The 14066-nt window shown below is 39.9% G+C and overlaps 1 protein-coding gene across 1 annotated transcript in view; it reads right to left on the bottom strand.

The window, feature by feature from the left end:
* KCNH5 (potassium voltage-gated channel subfamily H member 5) overlaps window positions 1-14066 on the bottom strand; it is a 156936-nt gene that overhangs the window by 100409 nt on the left and 42461 nt on the right. The window contains exon 6 of the mRNA XM_065636117.1: window positions 11805-12197. Within this exon, the coding sequence (XP_065492189.1) occupies window positions 11805-12197 (393 nt within the window). The remainder of the gene's footprint in view (window positions 1-11804; window positions 12198-14066) is intronic.

The following is a 14066-nucleotide window of genomic DNA, read 5'->3' on the forward strand; positions in this document are numbered from 1 at the left end:
CCAAGATTGTTGACATAAGCGCCTTGCAAAGTCTGTGTTCTCAAATTCTCTTAATATACTAAGAAAGGAAATGGAGTTTGACAGCGGAGGCACAAGCGATGACAGCCCTCGGTTTGAAATGCAGAGAGGCCACTCCTTCCTGTTAAAATTACCTGAATCTTGCCATTTCAGATCCTGGATGTTACCACATTGTCAAACTTCGGTCTTCCAGGATGAAAGAAGTTTCTAAGCTGTGTGTCTGCATCTGTCTAAATGTTTCTGACCACAAGGCTGAGAAAGATTTTTCCTGCAACTGCGATACATGGCATGGGAGCAGAGCTCTGCTCCTCGAGCAAGAACAGGGATCTAAATTCTCTTGAGCTTGACTAATCCCTGATAAACCAAGCAACAGGAAGGATGAAGCTGTCAAAGTCATGATGCTATACAGGGGTTGAGAGCCAAACATGCAAGAGGATAAAGGGAACACTGTCACCAAAGGAAAATGAAGGTTAACAAGTGCAGGAAATAATTCAAATTCATATGAGTGCCAGACATGTCCTCCTAAACCAGAGAAGAGAGAGTGGAGTCTGTTCTGCACTAAAGGAGCAACAGAATAATAGAGCTGCATCTTTGTAAAAGATGTAAAAGATTTAGTTGTCTGATTACTTGCTAATATAATAAGTATTCTTTTTTTTTAAGTAGGAAAATTATTGCGTAAATGTTTAAGAAAGTAAAATGAACACAAAACCAGCCATTAGTTTCTACAATGTAAATATATTAAAATCTGCTTAAACCTCAAAATTAAATCCCAGTATGCTGAAATAGTATATTTGTGCATATTTTTTGTTTCTATTAGGGAACAATGTGTTTTTAACTCTAGGCACTTTTTTATTAGATTTCACTCCATGATTTGTTATTTAGTTGTTGTTCACTGTGGGCACATACGCAACAGCAACAAAAAAAAAAAAGAAAACGAAACATGCATTTTAAATGTGTTCTAAAACTCCCAAGTCTGGAAATGGGGATCAGTACTGCATCATTTAACAGAAAAGATCAGAGGCCAAAAAAAAAAAAAAAAAAAAAAAAAAGAAGAGTTTTTCACAATGTCTTGATGTTCAGCACATTGTGGTTTTGAAGAATTTATGGAGTGGCCAAGAACCAGAGGTGGGAACCTTTCTATGAAATGTAGTAGGGCATGTTGCCACTGCAGTCAAAGATGTGACTGCAGTATATACAGACCCTCTTAAGCTTAATTTAAGCTAATATGCTTAGAGTTGCTAGATGCAAGCAATTACAGCAGCCTGCATTCAGCAAGTCTAGTCATTAATGCGATCAAATCCACTGAGGAGTCTGCAGCCTAGGCTGAGCTCTTTATCTCCATGCTAGAGCAAAATGGTTTCACGTAAACTGAGCTCATGCACACCTGCAGAAGCCACAGCCACACCATGACTGAGCACCATCCACTTTCCTCGGGTGGGAATTCATCTCACGTAACGCTGCAACCTCACAGCCAACCAGCCAGTCTATGTGAATTGTCCGGCTTTCCTCCCCGCGAGTGAAGAGAGAGGCATGTCAGAAGAGTGATTCACCCAATCCATCTCAGACAGCCGGGGATGGGATGAATCAGCTCCTGGAGCTGTCTCTCTCCTCTCCCGCTGAATACAAAGAAGCTGAAGCCTATCACTTACATAGCTTACGGGAGGAGAAATTAAACCCATCCTTAGAAATCCAGATAGCCCAGATCTGGGCAGCATCCAAATCTGTATTATGTTATTACAGAGATGGATATTATGGAGCACTGCCTCACAACGTGAGACTTATCTTTCTCGATACAAGCTCGGAGAATAAATGTCATTAATAAGAGTAGGCTGAGATTTTCTGCAGATGCAATGGCATGCTTATTTTTTCATTGAATAGCCAATTACTCCATGGAAAGTGATGCTACACTACATTTAATTCTGATAGGATTTTGCAGTAGTCCCCATTGGCTTGAAGAAGGAATTGAATCTGTTCATAAAAATATGAACAATCATAAAGTAAACTGGACTAGGGTTCTTGATTTCAAAAGGGCAAGAGCTGGTAAATTATAAATCGCAGTATATTGGACTACAGATAATAGTAAGTGAAGGCAAATGGACTGTGAGAGATGACAGGAGAGTCAGACACCTGGCAGCAGAGGACACCTGGAATGTCCTTACATCAAAAGGTACAAAATATCCACAGGTTGTATCTCAAACAAGGGGAAAAACTTGTAAAGCTGAGCATCAGTTATAGCTGCATAAATAATCATCCAAAGGAAGAAAATAGAGAACTGACAATATATAAGAAATAAAAAATTGATCCACTGAAAGCTACACCTTAGAGGGTAAAAAGAACAGAGATGAAGTGAGAACTGCCAAATGTCAGGTTGAACTTTTCCTTGTAAAGAATATTAAAACAAATCCCAAAAGATTCTTCAGATTCATGAAGGAAAGAAAGAACAACAAAAGTGATCAAGCTGCAATGAAGTAAATATCATCCAGGCTTGGGCTAAAGATTAAACTAATTCTTAGCTTTAGTTTTCAAAGATTATGTTGATGTTTTCCAGAAAAGCTAATGCATCAAGACGGAAATAAACAGATACATGACCTGAACAAATGTTGAGGGAAAGAACAATTAGAGACATTGAGATAAATCAAAATGCAATCAGTGCAGCAATAGGTTTGCTAAGCTTAGGTTTGCTGGGATCGAGCCAAGTTTTTCTGATGGCTTTCTCCAGTAACACACTGTCAGTGCAAAGAATAACTGGGTGGGAATGAAGGAAAATGTGATAAAGCTTAACAATACAGACTCTCAAGGCTTCCTTTACTGGGCAAATTAACAAAAATTTCTACTACGACAACATTCTTTAGCTGCAAATGACTGAGAAAAATAAACATTTGGGTATATGGGTTAATCCCAAAGTGACTCATAGCAACCAGTGGGTTGCACTCACAGAAGAGGTTAATCCAGTTCCAGGACAGATCAGTTAAGCGTTTCTGCCATCAAGAGGAAAAGCCAAAGCCCACTTACAAAGGAAAGATGAATTCTCCATCTGGAGTAACATGCACGGCTCTGCCCTAAAGAGATGTATTCAAACTTAACTCCATGCAGAGACAGGCATCTGGAAAGGCCAGGAAAATTTTCACAAAATTTCAGAAAAGACGTTTCTAGACAAAATGAGTTTGCTTAGATTAAGGAAAGGAAAATAGGCATGTTTGTGCAGGGGGAGGGGGATGACTGATCTTTCTAAGCACATTGAAGAGATAAACATGAGGGAAGGAAAAGAAATATTTAACCAAGAGGTTGGCACAGGAACAAATGCACAGACTGCAAATTAAAACAGATTTGCAGACACCATGAGTTAAGGCAGATTTTGACCAGCTTATAGGAAAGGTGATACAATGAACCTGCCCACCAAAGCCAACGACTTGGTGACTCAAAAGGTTTCTGTGAGCGTTATTCCTATTATTTGCTTCTGCTTTTGTTTTCATCCTTTGAATAGTTGAAGTGAGGCAGATACAGTCGGAATGGCAGGATGCTCAGCCTAACTATACCGTGGAGGGCTCTGCATCTGAGCTGGTCACACTAGCATATCATTACAGTCAGTGGTGAGAAATAAGCATTTTAGGACAGGGTGACTTCTCAGACCTACTTTGGAGATGCATCTTGGAACATGAGAACACCCTGAACACGCCTGTGGACTAGGTCTGGTCCTATGTTTCATCAGATGAATTTCATGCTTAGTACATTTTGAAATACAGCCCAAATACTTTATTTAAAGAAGTACAAGCAAAACTTTCATTAACGTTTCCTCACCAGAAGTAATTACACACATACAAAAAATATCCCCCAAACTCATCACTTAGCTGATTCTGTAAATTTGAGGCACAGCTTAGCATTTGGTAAAGAAGCAGCGATAAAGGCACCATTTTTGTAAACCTCGGGCAATCTTCAAAGAGCAGTTGTTACATAACAGCAGACAATGTAAAAAACCCCAAACAAACAAACAAAAACCCAAACCAAACAAAAAACCACAAACAAAACAAAACACCAAAAAACCCACAACCAAACAAAACAAAACCCAACACACACTGCCCCCCCCAGAAGTAGCTACAGATTTTGGGAACAATTGAAATAGTGAGTCTTGCCAACACAAGCAGGTGAGCCTGCAGGCACATCTCCAGAGGTATTACTCTGCTTCGCACAGGAGGAGTATCCAGGAAGACATATAGGCTGCTTGAAAATTAACCAGCAAATCATTCCCAAAAGAAATTTTGAGCTTAGCTACTTAAATGGAGCTTAAGTCTAAAATCCCTGGTTAGCTCCTTAATGCTTCTTTACTGGAGTTAATGTTAAAATAAACCTTCCAACATATCTCAGAAACCGCTTTTTTTTTTTACGTAAACAACGTCATAAAGTTGCATAGTTACAGATTAAAATGCTGGAATAAAAAAAAAAAAAAAGCACCTTTTCTGATTTATTACCACTTTAAGAACTGAATTTAGGGTTGCATTCTATTAAGTAAGTCCACACGGGAGTTAAGGGGCTTTGTGTCTGCACAAGCTATCTAGATCCTGGGTCCAGATACAAGCCGAGCCCATTTAATACTTGACCCTGTACCACTGATAGCAATGGGAGTATGACAGCAGTGAGCACAAAATTGAGTCCTTACAGCAAAATGAAGGCAAGTAGGTTTTCTCATGCAGTGTCTGAAAGCACCTCTAAATTTATTGCTTGAGCTTTATCTCTTTTTTCCAGGAGGATGGAGGAGCTTTTAATTTTATTTTTTTTCCCCTAAAACAAATGTCAATAAGCTATAACATGATAAATAAACTTCTACTGAATTGTTTATGGCACATCTCTAAAATGCAATACATTTCAAACAGTGAATAATTGACGTTATAAAAATAAGGCTGATTTCAAAATATTTCTTCTAGATTCATCCTAGACCTCATTAATGTTTATAAATATATAAAGAATGAGTGTCAGGAGGATGGAGCCAGGCTCCTCTCGGTGACAACCAATGGTAAGACAAGGGGCAATGGGTACAAACTGGAACACAAGAGGTTTCACTTAAATTTGAGATGAAACTTCTTCACAGTGAGGGTGCCAGAGCCTGGAACGGGCTGCCCAGGGAGGCTGTGGAGTCTCCTTCTCTGCAGACATTCCAACCCGCCTGGACACCTTCCTGTGTAACCTCATCTGGGTGTTCCTGCTCCGGCGGGGGGATTGGGCTGGATGAGCTTTTGAGGTCCCTTCCAATCCCTGACATTCTGTGATTCAAGTTAAGAGGGATGTGGTATCTTGCACTATTTGCTAGTGCATTGGGGTGCCCAACTAGGGAAGAAGAGGATGATATAAAAAACCTGATAATTTTCTTTTACTTAAGGAAAATGGATGGAGGATGAAATGAGAGGGATAAGAAGGTATGTCCCTTTGGTCACGACAGCATCTGAGCAGGATACTGAACTTAGCTGACAGTTTAATGCCAGCAGCAAGCCACAAATTTCCTATGCCCATATAGGAATAAAAAGAGAACAAATATCTGGACAGATAACCTGGGCTGCAATGTTTCTGCAAGTATTTCTGGAACTACACATACTGCTGACACCGAGGGGTCTAAGTAACATAAATCCAGTCTTGAACAAAACAAAGACTGATATCAAGTTACAAGGCAGCTGTGATAATAAAACTTTGCTAATTCTGATATTTGCCATGCAGTTAGTTTCAGCAAGGCTTGGCTCCATTTAGTGCAGAGCAATAGCCCATCCCTAAGTCTGCAGCTCTCTTCCTCCCATTGACGGCTGTGTACAGCAATCCCAGTAATGTGGATCTGTGCTACTCCTATCACCATTATTTTAGCGAGTAACTGACTGGATTATTTTTAATTTGCCTCATCTCCGTTGTAAGCCTTCCTCTCCTTTGTGAGCAGAGGGATCACGCAGGACTCGAAGCTTCCCTTGAAAGTACTCCATATATACTTAATATGGCTCTGACTAATGATTTGATTTAAATGGCTTGTACCCAACATCTGCTTCCCAGTAACATATACAACCCATTAAAAAAAAAAAAGAGAAAAGACCACTGAGACATATAATTAAAGTTCAGTGTGCCGTAATCCGCATCAGAGTGGTGTAGCACGAGGCTACCAGGTCACATCCATCCCATGAGACAACCGTGCCTGCCCTCCCACCACCCCCTGCATCGACTCCAGGTCAGGCACTGCCCTTCACAAATTGACCCTCACGTCAAGCGTCAAGATGACACTCATGTTTCTCTGCAGGGGAATCTGTAGAAATATCCCAAACCTTGTACAGCGTTAAAAAAGCTGATAATTTAACGGTGGCAGAACTTGAATAAAATCTTAGCTTGAATAAAAGTTAAAGAGACGTGGCGCAATTCTGCAACTACGTTCAACAGGGGTGATGGGGTGGATATTCTTGACCATTTATACAATACGGCTAAGGTGGATACATTTATATTTGGACATGGTAACCAAGCCATTGTATTATTATATTGCAGTTTTCTGCACACTACAGCAGGATGACAGTATTCTTCATATTTAATTGCCTTCCGACTGCATAACAAAGGGAAAAATGCCAGGTCTCAGGCTTAGTGCGCCTGTCATTATTTTGCTAGGAGTTTTCATCATAGTCTAACATTTGGCTGCAGCAGGGCTTTAGTTCTGGGAATTATTTTCTCCATGTCAGCCACCTAGATTTAAGAAAGGTAGCTAGCAATGGACTTTCTTTCAGAGCCAAAGTCACATTCTCGAAATACACTGATTTATCTTCACCTTGCTTATGCTACTCAGACTGAGGTCCATAAACCCTTCTTCAAATATCTTTTGAAAAGGGAGTGTTTGCAGCAAAGCACTGCAGATGTGAATATGGCTGAACTAATTGTATCAGGTTTTATTTGCTTTCAATTTACAGACATTGCTATTTTAGTTGCTATTCATTGCAGTGATGCAAAGGAGTTTCTGCCACCACTGAAATAGATCGATAATAGTAATGAAAAGTAGATTACACTTACAAGGATTCCATGCCTTACTATGTCCTGCACAGATCACTAAATTTTAAAGGCCATCGGGTCATGCAGTCCTACATTTTTAAACAACAGACAAAGTAATTCAGAGGTTTAGCTCATTTAAATTTGTCTGCTTTCATTTCCCACCAGTAGCTCATGAAAACTAATTTATGCAGAAAGGATGATATTTCATACAACTCATTTGAAAACCATCTATTTGGTTATCTCTGTACCATCCTGATATCTGGCCCTGTTCTTTGCAATATGTACTATATCAGTTTAGGGCTGTGTCTCTGGCACAGATGAGATCAAGCTTCTAGGTTTTGTTCCATTACAAACTCAGAAATTCAAGAATCTCAGTAAAAATTCACAGAAAATAATAATTTAAAAAAATTTTGAAGAGGCATCAATATTTTTCCAAATACCAAAGGGGGCTTTTTGAGCTGTATTGAACACTTAATTTGCGGAAGTGTTTTCCATTTGGCCAAAGGCTTGTCCATCCACCTAGTCTTGGGAATATTTATTCTACATATTAATTTACAGAGACTCAAGTGCAGCCCTCAGCAGCACTGCATCAGCTCCCAGCTGCACAGCTCCACGTGGGGACAAGAGCCAAACACCTGCACAACATCTGGGTTTCCCTGGGATGTAAATCCATGAGTTTGGTCCCAAAGGGAGCTGTAGCATGTTTTGACCATACCTGAACCAGCAATGGGATCCGTGTCCTCAGGCACACTGTAAACCCATCTGCTGACAATTTGCAGCACGGTGTGACTGAAAATTGTGAGTTCTATGGAATTAATGGCTACCTATGCTATAAACAACCTTTTGGTAGCCCAGACTGACAGAGGTTGGATATTTAGCTTTCTCTGGTAGGCAGAACACGTATAAAAGCTAAGCCTCAAGGTAACGTAATTCTCCAGCTTCAAAAGTAGGGAATCATGATTTTAGAAACATAAGTGACAGTACAGACAGCAATAGAAAGAGTTGTTAAATACAGCTAAGTACTCAGCAAAAAAACACAGAACAATTTCTTCCAGTTCCTACATACTTTACAGCATAATAACAATAGGAACCTCCTGTGACCAAGATCTTTTAATTTTTTGATCCAAACGCCATATCCTCCAAACTTTTTTTTTTTTTTTTTTTTTTTTTTATTTAAAAGAAGAGACAGACAGACAGACATGAACTTTTGGACTAAATCTGAAGTTTCAGAGAACTCTCTTACTTTAAAAAAAAAAAAATCAGCCTAGTTTCAGAGAGTCTGAGCGCACACACTCTATTCTGGTTCGTACCTTGAAAACTGGCTGATTTCTCAGTATTTTACAGTGTCCTTTCTCACACTTCTATATATGAAAGGTTTTCTGTATGGCTTTGGTTTAGCCAGAAAGTACTTCAGAGTAAGTAATACTTCCCAATTAGAAAAGATGCCATGCTTTTTTTGATTTCTAGGACTATCATCCTACCAATTTTCTTGAAGTATGTATCCCACTAAGGATTCCACTTTCCTCTCTCTTAGCTCATTTTTCTCCAGCCTATTTTACCTTGTTTTCCTACTCTATCAATACCATTTAGCCACTTAATTCCTCATCCATCACATCAATTTAGATCACTCTATGCTGTGCAAGGTATCTCTCTCTCTCTCATTATCTTACTTTTCTCCCCTTCCTTGTCACAAATCCTGAGCAGACGGTGACAGCCTGGCTCTGTAACTCCAGGTGTGGAAACCTACACCTCCAATTCTGCCTCGAATCATCTTAATTCCCCCCAATTCACAATTTATGTGTCATAATCCTTTTCATCGCATCCTTGAGCAGAGGCTCTACCTCTGCTCAATAACAAAATAACTTTGATTTGCAGCCACGTTTGCCTCAGGTGGGAATTTCACAAGACTCCAGCCTTGGCCTAATGTTGTCCGTGACAGAAATGACACTTGACTCTGTCCAAGACTGACTGCATTTGAAGAACTCCAACCCTCAGTAAGAAAAATCACATTTCCTTTTTTCAAACTCCTTTTTTAAAAAATCTTTCTATTTATCTCCTTAATTCTGACATTATAAAATAGCACTCAAGTGCATAAGGCGTCTTATACGACGACTCAGCAGACTCTGCATTACAACATTCGAGCACCTATATCACATATGTAGTATACAACTACAGTGGAGAGACACAAACCTAAATTTCCTTGGCCTTGTCCTTCTTTACGCATGAGAGACCTGCCCACAACTGCCTGCAGTCGTGTCCCCCCACCCTCACCTAGTCCCTTAACAACTAACAAAAGTGCATTTGATGCTTTATGTGGAAAAAGGAGGGATGGAGGTGGGACACACAAGGGAAATTTGGAAAGTCACCTTTCAATCAGTTGGCTTTTAGGGCTATTCACCCTGATTAGGGTTCCTCCTTCACTGTCATACCAAGAACTCAAACAGCACCAGGATCTGCCCCCAAGGTCTTTACCACTAAGCTCTGATTTTCTGTTAACTTTTTCAGAAATGCCACAGTCGCCAATTTAAATGCTAAAGATCCAGGGCCAAGATAAAGGGCTAAAACCTACCAGAACCAAAAGCTAAAAGAACTCTTCTCTCTCCTAATTGCCTTAGGGAGGAAACACTCACCTTCTAATGAGAAACACTCTCCTTTTAATCAACCAGAATATTTCATCCAAATTAAACTTATTGATCTACTTATTCTCTACCTATAAAGAATGATCGACCATACTGCTGCTTGTGGGCCAAAAAGATAAATCCCAGGAAAAAAGTACCAGTTATGTTAAAATGTTAAAAGCCAAATGAAGATAAACAGCATTTATAACTACAAGCACCCAGAACACACCAACCAGCTCAAAAGAATTCAATGTCACAAATGAAGACATACCACAAAAAAAAAAAATCTCCTCTGGAAGACAGAGAAAAGGGAAAATGTAGACCCAAGGAGAAAAGATTGACTTCTTACATACCTGTTTTCAAAATCACTTCAATTCTTTTTAGGCACTAGGGAAAACTGGAGCTGGAGGGGTTTGAAATCAAGTGCATAAACATTTATACTCCGTACTCCAATGTCTGCTGGAGGCTCCAGGGCCATAAGAGACCATTTAATGAGAAATAAAGGTTACTGTTGGTTCTCTTACTAAAAAGGAGTTGATATTCCAACTGTTTGAAGGTATGATAGCAGCTCCAGGATCACTGGACCTCCAGATATCTATCCTGTTATAGTTACTACATTTTTGTTAAACTTTGCCACCTAAGGTGTGCCTCAATTATAATGCACCATGCCAATGATTCTCTTCCCTGTCACAAACATTGCAGATGGTTTCTTTCCCATCTATATGTTAGAGAAAGAGTTTAAGCTCAACGTTTAAATCTGTACTGCTTGGGCACAGGAATTTTCTGTTTGTTTTACATATTACAGCATGAAAATCTGGAGATAATGCTGCATTTTTACAAAAATCAAGTTCCTCTCAGTCTGAAATCGCTTATCTTAAAAATCTGTATTATATTTACAACCTTGATAATACCACCTCCTTACACAGCCTGACTGTACAACCTGCTTCCAGACGGGCAGCCCTCATATGATCTTGAATTTAAGCTGCAAGTATTATCACTTCTGTCATATTTTCTATAAATAAAATGGAACAATGTCAAAAGATGGTACTCAGCACAGAGACAGGGATGGAATTTTAAAGAAGCTCTACGAAATCTGCACCAAAGTCTGCATTACAAAAACAGGAATATAGACTTTATATAGTGAGGATATATAACTGAAGAACTGGAGAATTTAAAAAAAAAAAAAAGAGGGGAGGGAACAAATAAAGAAAACCAAAAAAAACAACAACAACAAGCACCACTGAACAATGGTCTAAGAAAAAACTGTTATAATGTTAAAAAATGAACAGAGGCTTTTTCATCTGTTTGTAGCCCTAAAGATAAAAGACTCTAGAGAAAAATTAAAACAAGTCTTAATGCCCTTATAGTTGCATTTTAACAATGAATCTTCTCTACACTGACTTGTGCATGCATTATTTGTCAAAGTTATTGCTTGTTTTTGCTATTATCTTAGGCTGCAAGCTCAATTTTCTAAATGTTAATACATTTAGCAGTTAAAAAGCTTTAATTCATTGTCCGTTTAGGATAGTTTTGTTTTCTCTCCTCAAACGGTTTCTAAAATTCCAGCAGTAGCTCAAGAACTGTTTAAAAAAATGGTGATAAATCTCCCTCTCAACCAGAGATTTAAAAAGATGTCATTAAAAAAAAAAAAAAGAAAATTGAAAATTACAGCATGGTTTAGAAAGGTATCGTAGGGCAGGATTTTAAAAATGCTCATTCAGAGGCATTCTCTCCTTTTGTATGTCAGTGGCAAATTTGTTACCAGCTTCAGCCAGAGCAGATAGAGAGTTTTGATTATTTACGTCAAGCCACATTAGTCTGCCCTGTAATGGATTAAAGCTGCTTAAAGGCAGTCACTGGGTCTGAGCTGCAAAGGGAGGCTGCGGCAGAGGGACATCCCAACTGGACGTGCAACAACGCTCCTGGGTGACACGCAAATGATTCTAAAACCCACATCCACTAATGTACACGTCCACTTGCGGTTCTGATATTGTAAGACGCCTCTTCTCCCACAGGGGAATGCTGCAGAGGTGAAGCCGAGCAGCTTAAGGCCATCCCTGCCTATTTGCGCAGAGCTTCAGTTGTCTCTTATTGCTGCCAGCTACCTGGGAGCACACTCTCAAATTAATTCCTAATTAAAAAATCCTTTTGAGGAGGCCTACAATCACTTACCTCATCCACGTTCTCGAAGGCATTGATGATGTCATACGGTAAACAGGACAGAAGATCAATCACAAACCACGTTTTCAGGTAGTTCATCCTTATGAGTTTGGGATCAGATATAACCTCTCCACCAGGGCCAACAAAGGTTGTATGAAAGTTCAAAACAATGTCAACCAGAAAAATAACGTCCACGACACTGTCCAGCACCAGCCAGGCAATATTATTCTGTTTTGTCTTGAAGGAGACATTATATGGAACCATAATTGCTGTATAGAAGGTTAGAATTAAGATGACCCAGTCCCAAGTGGTTTTAAAAGCACAATAGTGTAGTATAATGTGTGGTGGAGTCTTTGGAGCTTCTTGCTTGTACTGAGGAAGAATGTCAGATCCCAGCTGGAGAACCTGTAAAAGACAGAAAAGCAAACGTTACTGTTTTCAATTAACATAATCCAATAAGGGGTCTTACGGATTTCTGTAAGGAACAGCGTGAAGATGGGACTGTGTTCATTGGACATTGCAAGTCAACCTGCAGTCTCTAAATTATCTGATTTATTAGGAATGTGTGGAAGCAGATATCACTCAATGAACGGGAGCAGCATAGCATCTACGGATATTCTTGCAAATAGGGAGGTCTTTGCAGAGGGACTGAAGGGAAACCATGCCAACAGCAAGGGCAGAGAGGCTCCATAAACAGGTTGGTGGGTACTGCCACACCAGCTCATGCTCGGCAGTTATGAACACGGGTATTCGTTCATATTTGGAGGTGTTACAAGACTAATCCTTTGGGCCTGACCTCTGTTGAGCCAGAACAATACCTCATCAAAGGTAAACCAGATTTTAGCCTTGCTGGCTGACCTCCTTCTAAAATAAAGCATTGAGTGCACAATTTCTGCCCTAACACCCTGGCAATATCATGCTTACTTCTCATTTTCCTCAAAAAGTTGTTGCTCTTACAAGTTCAATATCACTAGTGGGTTCTTTTTTATTTCTTGTAATTACTTTTCTTTTTTTGCATATGACTATAATCTCCAGCATGTGCACTTTTGTAAAATGTGGAACTGGAAACATTGCAAAGGAACCAAGCCAAATTCACTTAAGACATTCCTCCCAGCTAATCTAATTACTTCTTATCTCAGTCCAACACAAGAAACAAAAGCACAAAGGAATGCACAACGTGGCAATATATTGCGCTGACAACTGAAAAGATTCATGTGTATTTTGGAACTAATAACACCTTTTACATTCAGGGATTTCAGATCTGTATGGGAGAAAATAAATAATTCCAGCAACTTTAAAACTTATTTCAGCCCTACACCTGTCCCATATTGGACCTGAGGCACCATATTTGCAGGGACAGTCAGATTGCAAACAGCACTTCCATATGTGTAAAAGTGATCAAACGCAGGATGGTTCCTCGATGAAAAGGAGTAAATGGCTCTGAATAAACAGCACAACTAAGAATATGATCTCAAGTACCACAGATCTGGGTTCCCCATTAATTCTTTTCAGTCTTATTTTTAAGATGAGAAAGCTGTTACTGAGATCAGACAGTAAAAGTCTGGCTCTGCTGAAAACCTGTTCTTCGGAAATCACCAAGGGACAACAACAGCAGCCTCCCTCACTCTCTGTTGGAGGATGTGGCTTCCCGATGTGTCTAATCTGGCCCAATGTCAGGCTGTAACCCGATGGGATGCAAACCTGCTTCTGCCTACCTATTCCCACCCTCCCTGAGGTCAGTTTTAGCAATCACAACCTATAAGAAAAGTCAGTTAAACTGCTATGATGAAAATCTCACTTATTGTTACATTAGTTAACCATTTGTTTTCTAGAGTCTGCTGAGTTGCACAAATTTATCCTGTGACTAGAAAACCTCTAGACCCACTACACAGGCAGCAGTGAGAGTGTAGCAGAGACCTCCAGGAGACCCTGGCTGCTCCTGCTGCCAAGGGCCTCCTATCACACCAGTTTCCGTGTAACGCAAAGCCATGTGTTGAGCTCCAGTTGAACAGCAACACACACCGAGGAGCGTGGTCCCAACAACACTTGCCAGAGACCCTCACGGATGCCAAAACCCTGGTGAGAACCATAAAAATATCAACCTCCAGGTGTCCCTTCCCTGGTGACCAGGACAAGGCTCACTACCACAACTCCTCTAAGTCTCTAATGGGCAAGGTTCAGCTGGCCACTGTGGCACACTGAACTTGCTGGTGGATCTATGGGTCCTTCCCTGGAATAAAAGCAATTATCGATACTACCGGTTTTTTTTCACAG

The sequence above is a fragment of the Caloenas nicobarica genome, chromosome 5, assembly GCF_036013445.1.
Source record: "Caloenas nicobarica isolate bCalNic1 chromosome 5, bCalNic1.hap1, whole genome shotgun sequence".
NCBI classification, from domain to species: domain Eukaryota; kingdom Metazoa; phylum Chordata; class Aves; order Columbiformes; family Columbidae; genus Caloenas; species Caloenas nicobarica.